The 8,200-nt window shown below is 45.0% G+C and overlaps 1 protein-coding gene and 2 long non-coding RNA genes across 4 annotated transcripts; 2 read left to right on the top strand and 1 right to left on the bottom strand.

The window, feature by feature from the left end:
- The first annotated feature begins 844 nt into the window (after window positions 1-844).
- Window positions 845-2,426, top strand: LOC136190770 (uncharacterized). Of its 2 annotated transcripts, none has more exons than XM_065979028.1 (3): window positions 845-1,497; window positions 1,559-1,847; window positions 1,902-2,426. In XM_065979028.1, the coding sequence occupies exons 1-3, from the start codon at window positions 935-937 to the stop codon at window positions 2,043-2,045; spliced, it is 996 nt and encodes a 331-aa protein (XP_065835100.1). In that variant the 5' UTR covers window positions 845-934; the 3' UTR covers window positions 2,046-2,426. The 2 variants fall into 2 exon arrangements, with proteins under 2 accessions (XP_065835100.1, XP_065835101.1); XM_065979029.1 differs by having other exon boundaries at window positions 1,923-2,426.
- A 2,309-nt stretch (window positions 2,427-4,735) lies between these two features.
- Window positions 4,736-5,028, top strand: LOC136189890 (uncharacterized). The gene is made up of 2 exons (XR_010670474.1): window positions 4,736-4,799; window positions 4,860-5,028. It is a non-coding gene; the product is annotated as an uncharacterized lncRNA (long non-coding RNA).
- A 318-nt stretch (window positions 5,029-5,346) lies between these two features.
- LOC136189891 (uncharacterized) lies at window positions 5,347-5,968 on the bottom strand. Its single transcript, XR_010670475.1, has 2 exons — window positions 5,895-5,968; window positions 5,347-5,667 (listed from the first exon to the last, which is right to left on the bottom strand). It is a non-coding gene; the product is annotated as an uncharacterized lncRNA (long non-coding RNA).
- Between the last annotated feature and the right edge of the window lie 2,232 nt (window positions 5,969-8,200).

The following is an 8,200-nucleotide window of genomic DNA, read 5'->3' on the forward strand; positions in this document are numbered from 1 at the left end:
GTTACAGTTGGCTAAAGGAAAAGCAAACTTACCAAGCCCTGGGCTCTCGTAAATGATTCGTTTTGGATATGCATACCAGGAAACTGCAACCAAGCAAAGAATGTTTCTGTGCTGAATCGTCCTTAGTAAAGAACCATAAAAAATATTAGGCTTTGAGCTGAATAACTTACAAAAGCATTTTGATCATGTTTTTAAATATGGCGCTACAACAGTGTCAAAAATCAATGGACTAATGATTAGTGATTAATGATTAGTGATTAGTGATTAGTGAACAGTGATTAATGATTAGTGAACAGTGATTAGTGAACAGTGAACAGTGATTCGTGATTAGTGAACAGTGATTAGTGAACAGTGAACAGTGAAACAGTGAACAGTGAACAGGGAACAGTGAACAGTGATTAATGATTAGTGATTAGTGATGAATGATTAGTGATTGGTGATTAGTGATTAGTGATTAGTGATTAGTGAACAGTGATTAATGATTAGTGATTAATGATTAGTGATCAGTGATTAGTGATTAGTGATTAGTGATTAGTGAACAGTGATCAGTGATTAGTGATGAATGATTAGTGATTAGTGATTAGTGATGAATGATTAGTGATTAGTGATTAGTGATTAGTGATTAGTGATTAGTGAACAGTGAACAATGATTAGTGAACAGTGAACAGTGATTAGTGATTTATGATTAGTGAACAGTGAACAATGATTAGTGATTAGTGATTAGTGATGAATGATTAGTGATTAGTGATTAGTGATTAGTGATTAGTGAACGGTGAACAGTGAATAGCGCCATAGAGAACAGTGAAAAGTAAATCGAGAGTTTGGTGCCTCATTCTCACGTCATTTGGAAACGGTAGCAACGGACATAGGACGGCACGAACAAGACGAGTTTACACTCGAATTTGCTGACAGCATCCTGACACGACTACAAAGCATGTATCGATGGGCTGTACAGCTATCATCGGTTCTACACACGTCTGAAAGCCTTGCAGGGTCAATTAGGGATTGCATCATTCTTGTGTCACAGCAAATCGAAGCCTCTCAGTCTCGTTTGGCCATTCCACCTCAGGAAGCAGGAGCAAGGGGAAGACCGAAGTTTATAATAACTCGTCAGCAGTTGGAATATCTCCTTGAAAATGATTTTTCCGTTCCAAAAATTGCGGCCATGCTAAGGGTGTCGGTTTCAACTATCAGAAGACGAATGACACATTTTGGCATCCTGGTTCAAGACTACTACACGGAAATAGATGAAAGGGCTTTGGCTTCGGAAATCGAGGACATAAAAACAAATCATCCGCAAAGCGGATATCGAATGATGCACAGCCTTTTGAAGCTGCGAGGAATACGAGTTCCCATTCACCGAGTGCGGCAAGCGTGCTTCGAGGTCGACCCTGCCGGATCAATGACAAGATGGGCGACGACGATAAGAAGGAGGTCCTATTCCGTTCCAGGACCAAACAGCTTGTGGCATATTGATGGAAATCATAAATTGATTCGGTATGAAATGTTAATTCAATTAAAGAAAAGAATTTTCTTAAGATTATTAATTCATTTACAGATGGAGAATGGTGCTACACGGAGGAATCGACGGATTCAGCAGAGTGGTAACATATCTGAATTGCTCAACGAACAACAAGGCAGAGACTGTATTCAATGCCTTTGAAAAGGCCGTAAGTGAGTACGGATTACCGTCCCGAGTTCGCAGCGATAAAGGCGGCGAAAATACTTTGGTTGGTCTATACATGCTTTCCCATCCCTCACGTGGACCAGGAAGGGGTAGTATCATAACGGGGCGCTCGGTCCACAATCAACGGATAGAAAGACTCTGGAGAGACATCTTTTATCAGGTACAGTATATAAACACTAAACAGCAGAAAAACAATCTATTTCTGAATACGTAGGTAACTTCTATGTATTACCAGATTTTTCACCACCTTGAAGACATTGAAGTTCTGGACGTGAACAACGAACGCCACGTCGTCTGCTTACACTTTGTTTTTGTGCCTCGTATTAACCGCGACTTGGAAGAGTTTAGAAGAATGTAGAACTGTCATCCACTGTCGTCGGAAAAAAATATGACACCAAACCAGTTATGGATAACTGGAATGCAGCGATTTTGTGAGGGGACATTAGGAGAGGAAATGTCGGAAGCTGACCTGGAAGAATTTGGTGTCGAACCCCACATAGAAGTTCCTGACGGCCAGTGGGAAGAAACGGAGGTAGTTGTTCCTCAAATTGTCGATTTCAACGATGAAGAAGCACTAAAAAGAATGGCAGAGGCTATAGACCCGGTATCGGATGACGGCAACTACGGAGTCAGCGTGTACTTGCGGGCATTGGAAGTGGCAGGAACTCACTGATTTGACGAATTACATACATCTTTGACATTATTTGGTATTTAGTAATCACTGTTCACTAATCACTAATCACTAATCACTAATCACTAATCATTCATCACTAATCACTGATCACTGTTCACTAATCACTAATCATTGTTCACTGTTCACTAATCACTAATCACTGTTCACTGTTCACTGTTCACTAATCACTAATCACTAATCACTAATCACTAATCATTCATCACTAATCACTAATCACTAATCATTGTTCACTGTTCACTAATCATAAATCACTAGTCACTGTTCACTGTTCACTGTTCACTAATCACTAATCACTAATCACTAATCACTAATCATTCATCACTAATCACTAATCACTAATCATTGTTCACTGTTCACTAATCATAAATCACTAGTCACTGTTCACTGTTCACTAATCATTGTTCACTGTTCACTAATCACTAATCACTAATCACTAATCACTAATCACTAATCATTCATCACTAATCACTAATCACTAATCATTCATTACTAATCACTGATCACTGTTCACTAATCACTGATCACTAATCATTAATCACTAATCATTAATCACTGTTCACTAATCACTAATCACTAATCACTAATCACCAATCACTAATCATTCATCACTAATCACTAATCATTAATCACTGTTCACTGTTCCCTGTTCACTAATCACTGTTCACTAATCACGAATCACTGTTCACTGTTCACTAATCACTGTTCACTAATCATTAATCACTGTTCACTAATCACTAATCACTAATCATTAATCACTAATCATTAGTCCATTGATTTTTGACACTGTTGTAGCGCCATAGTTCACTGTTTCACTGTTCACTGTTCACTGTTCACTAATCACTGTTCACTAATCACGAATCACTAATCATTAATCACTAATCATTAGTCAATTGATTTTTGACACTGTTGTAGCGCCATAGTTCATAGCGTGATGGAAAGAAACAGGCCGAAATCCTCGTTGGGAAAGCATCGTTTGCTGAAAACGACTATCGGAAGCATTACTTAGGCATTTCGAAACCTTCTCAAGCTGCTCCAAAGGCTGGGGAGCCTGCGTTTCTAATCCCCTATATGTAACGAGGAGACCCGTTCGGCTCCTCGCGTAAAGCACAACTGAGTATGGGCATGCGTCGCAGCGCATGCCATCACACAATAGCGTAGCTAAGAATAGCTCGAGCAGGCAGTAAGTAGATAAGTGGAGTTGTAAGGGCTAGTGTAGGCGTGCGAGTAGGTGGACAGACGCCTACCGGTCTGTCCACCTGGAACTATATAGGAGAAGGTTTTGGTTGTAGTTGGTGTGTGTGACTGTAGTGATTGATGTGAGTTTGGAAGTCGGTGTGAACAATAAAGAGATGGAAAACGAGAGTGATGGAGAGGTGTCGTTTAACCCTCAACGGTATACGGCACCCATCTATACTCAAAAGTAGCCTCGATACTCCAGACCCTCGCGCGTTAAGGGGGGTGTGGTTGGCAAGAGGGTCTGGACGCACTCTGTAGAAAGGCAGGGGCAGGCTTCCTGAGCGAGATGTCACTCCCCTCGTATATCCGTCTCCCCCGCGTAATGTGTGAGTGTTCCGTTACTGCTCCACCCGCGAATGTTGTGCCAGCACCCGTCTGAAAATGCTCGATTTTTGATTCACCCGACTACAGCTACTACTCGTCTTCTAGTAGGCTTTCTTCAATGACGACGAATTTTAGGCACCAGAAGCCGACTCGAAAAGTGCCTAGTGCAAATATTCTAGTAGCTTAGGTCTTGTCTGCCACTTTAGGACTTCGGGCGGCAACAAAAGCGTCGTCGGGCGTTAGAAAATCGAGTCCTCACGTGCAGCTTCCGGCTACTAGATGAGCTACATCTGCCCTCCTCCACACTGACCACAGCTGCTTATTCGGACAAGAAGAGGTCAAGGCAAATTAATCCCGCGTTCGTAAGCCCGTTGTCGGTGCAGGTCAGCGAGGTATAGACCCAATCTGAGACGAACGGCTCTATAACTGCAAACAGCCTAACTAAAAAGAGTGAATCAAAAATCGACAGGCTTCTGCAGCCTATCAGACGTCGATTTGAACAATAAAACGTAGTACACGCTTAGAAGTCTACGCCGGTTTGGCGTCGCAAAAGGGGCGGCTCACTTCTGCTAAACTATACGTTCGGTTGACAAAAATACCGCTTGGGACTTCATTTCGTAATGTAACTAATAGTGTGATGTAGCGAAATCAACGGACTGCTAATGAAAAACGTCGATTTCGAGCAATAGCCTTGTCTCTAGCGCGCGGTAGCGCACAACCCCCCCCCCTGAGTCACTCCCTGAGTCCAGGGAGAGTCCAGGGAGTCCAGGGGGGGTTTTTCACGAGCGCGCGCTAAGGTCTTCGATACGTCTTGAAAAATCGATAAAACGGCATTTTATCGAAGCATTCGAAGGACAGGTTGTCTTCTTTCATGGTATTCAATCGAAATTTTAACTGCGCGGTCTGAATTGTTTGCAGATTTCGAGATCGCGCGTCCTTCACTCTCGCGTCTGTTCTTCCCTCGAAGGACGGATTTTCGTTCAACATGTAAGCTAAATGTTTTCTATAATGATTGACTTTTCTTTAGCTGCATGGAACATTTTAATCCAATTTGTCGTTCATTGAATAAAATCGTCATTAGAATGGACAGCTCGAAAGCCGGCGATTCCTTGAAGAGATCTTTGCCTCTGTGGTCTCCAACGGGCCATACCCCCACGTCGAAGTCCGCTAGAGCCGATCAGCATGAACCGGCGGCACCACCTGCGAGTCCACGAGCGCGAAAATCACTTTTCGAGCCATTAAGAGCACGCTGGTCGGAAGAAGAGGACATGGCCTTGCTTAAAATAATTTCGAGCGAAAACGAGCGGTGGCCGCGAGACGCGGGCGGATTGGCGGTTTGGATCGACGCTGCTGCAAAATTGACGGCGGAGACGGGATTTCCTCGTACAGGTATAGCAAGAACATCAATGGGTCATACTATCGTCATACCATAATTATGCGACCAGCTGCATCGTGTCGAGCTCGAATCATGAAAAAATATAGATTTCGCCATAACAGCGCAATGGACGCGATGGATCTGACCGCGAATAGTTGCAGAGTTGATGAATCCCTCTATCAATTCACCCTCTGACCCGTCGTCTTGAATGACCGCAAAAATACACCGATGTAGACGAACGCGCAGAACTTCAAAACTTGGAATGACATAATCGATGTCATCCAACACTCTGTATAGAACAGCATTTCGATACGGCGGAAGTTTCTCCATAGCAACGCGACAACGAGCCATCTAAGAAAAATCGAAGATTTTACGCCTTTATACTTCTGCAATTAATTTGTTCCATTCAGAACGCTGTTTAGAAGATATCTACATAGAGTAAGAAAACATAAAGCGCTCGCGGAAAGCAAGCAATCAAAAGGATCGAACACGGCCGAGAAGTGCCGCGACTCGAAAATCGAAACGAAAGGTGCTCGAAGCTCAAAAAACAGCGAAGTGATAGGCATTAGGACACTGACCACAATCGAATCGAGAGAAACGCCAAAGTTAATAGATCCAAAGAAAAAACGCTCTTCGAAAAAACCTGAATCTGTTAGCGCGCGCTCGTGAAAAACCCCCCCTGCCCCTGAGTCTAGTCTGGAGGCCACACCCTTCGCTCGGGAGGAAGGGTCTGGCCAAACGCGCATGGTCCAAGTGTTGCATGCGGTACGCACTAAACGAATTAAGTTATTAGAGACGCTCTACGTCATAGCTTCGAGATCCCAAAAGCGAGACAACTAGGGGAGAATTGGAAAGTCTAGGCGCGGTCTAGGTGATCGTACGCAGAAGCGACGAGCTCCGCAGCTGAGGAGTTCGTCGTTTTCGCGTACTACATTGCTTTCTTTCGCGTACGATCGTCACATTTTCGCTTACGATCGCGTACGATTGGGTGGCATAAGCGTGCGATCGACCTTGATCACTCATCGCTACTCGTATAAAAACATTCGAGGGCGTAAACGGTTAGAACAGCTAATTGGTCCCTACGTCACAGACAACTCGGCCTGTGATTGGGCCGCACTCCACAGTGCGGGGTGCAACACATCCCCCCCTCCCGTTTGGCCTGACCCTATGCCACGGTCACGTGCAAGGGTCAGGTGACCTGACTACCCTGAGTCCGAGTCCCCCTGGCCAGGGGAGACCAGGGGAGGGGGGACTCCAGGGGGGTAAGTCGCGAACGCGCGCTACCACTCGCCAGAAATCGCCGAAATACGCCATCCTAGGGTTTTTTTCGACTCATTTTGTACGCAGCATGTTTTTATTGTCAATAGAACGACCATGGAGTGATTTTCACATTTCTTAGACGTTGTTTCGACGATATTTGACTTCCGCTATTCGATCGACTCTCACTCCTCGGAATTCAGTCGAGCCTATCAGTCTTTTTGCGGTAACTCACTCGTAACAGATGTACGAAAGTGAGGCAGAAGTGCCTCACTCTTTGCGTCGCTTATTTATTCAGATATGACATCGACTCCTCCTACTCTCAAACGCACACGCGACCGCTGCACTCCCACGGGTACTACACCGACTCAGCCTTCCAAACTGAAATGCTCAAGCGGCAAAGACGTCGAGCCTCGATCTAGGAAGACACTGTTTGCAAGCGGTGGCAGTCATTGGTCGGAAGCGGAAGACATTCATCTCGTTTCCGTCATTTCGCTAATGAGTCCCTCCGTGTGGCTTCCACCTTCATTCCGCAACCCTGTCTGGAAAGCTGTCGCAGAAGAGTACGGCAAGTTTTGTCCGGGAGAAAGTCGTTCAGGTGAAGAGAGCAATTACAACACTGCATTACGTTGAATGCTGAAAATTCATTTTCCGTGAACAGCTGACGCTTGCAGGTCACGAATAATGCAACAATTTGTGGACAAATACTCGTCTCCAGAGTCAGCGCATCAGCATCTCATCGCCAGTCGGATATCGCGGCAGTCAAAGGAGTGCCAAACAGAACCATGCCTTACGCAATGCAGTGGCACTCAGACGGACAGCCGTTTAGAGACAGCTTTGGAGTTATTTCTTCGAATGCTTCACATATTATCGCGCGACGGCCAGAGGAAAAGGAATCGACTACTCGTGATACCTAAAACAGCAAATACGAAGTAAGGTAGACGTTCTACAGAGTGAGGCACTTCTGCCTCACTTTCAGTAAACCATGAACATGCAAAATATACTAAATGATGGAAAGTAATGGTAAGAAAATCGTATGTGCAGCGCGCCGACAAGTGACAAGTCAGGATCTCGGAGAAGCGATGCGTCAGAAGAACGTAACCACGCAAGGCCTACTTGGTACGGACTAACAGAGAAGCTTACCGCCATAGCTGTTCCCAAATTTATCCTTATAAAGATGAAGAAAACGCGATTCTAAGATTTGGGTGTGGCACTAACGCGCGTTCGCGACTTACCCCTGGTAGACATAAATGAAGGGGTGGGTTAGACAGAACGGGTAAGGGCAGACTATTACGACCAACGAAAATGTAAAAGAGGGAAGGGGTATGTGTGAGACGAAGTTAGATGCAGTTAGTGAAGGTCACTGCCAAAGCACCGAATATCGGTGTTGGCGGGAAGTGACGAGGCGCGGGTCGCCGAGCATGGAAAGATGGCCTTGATTTTGTTGAGAATGATGGTAGCATTGCCACGCTGGAGACCCACCGATAGACGTTTGCGCCAGTAATTGACGAATGCGGCGCGATCGTTGACAAAGTCGATGGAAGGACGAACGGCGGCCTTGCGGAAGAAGTCCCGAGCAATGGGGCTCCAACGGCCGTACACCTCCATGACGAGAGGGTCAAAGAGG

Source organism: Oscarella lobularis, chromosome 8, assembly GCF_947507565.1.
Source record: "Oscarella lobularis chromosome 8, ooOscLobu1.1, whole genome shotgun sequence".
NCBI lineage: Eukaryota > Metazoa > Porifera > Homoscleromorpha > Homosclerophorida > Oscarellidae > Oscarella > Oscarella lobularis.

What these genes read in the sequence shown, in the direction of transcription:
- LOC136190770 (XM_065979028.1), top strand. Translation starts at nt 935, where the DNA reads ATGTATCGATGGGCTGTACAGCTATCATCGGTTCTACACACGTCTGAA. An exon ending in GGAAATCATAAATTGATTCG is followed by an intron (nt 1,498 to 1,558) that starts GTATGAAATGTT and finishes ATTCATTTACAG; the next exon opens with ATGGAGAATGGTGCTACACG. An exon ending in GGAGAGACATCTTTTATCAG is followed by an intron (nt 1,848 to 1,901) that starts GTACAGTATATA and finishes CTGAATACGTAG; the next exon opens with GTAACTTCTATGTATTACCA.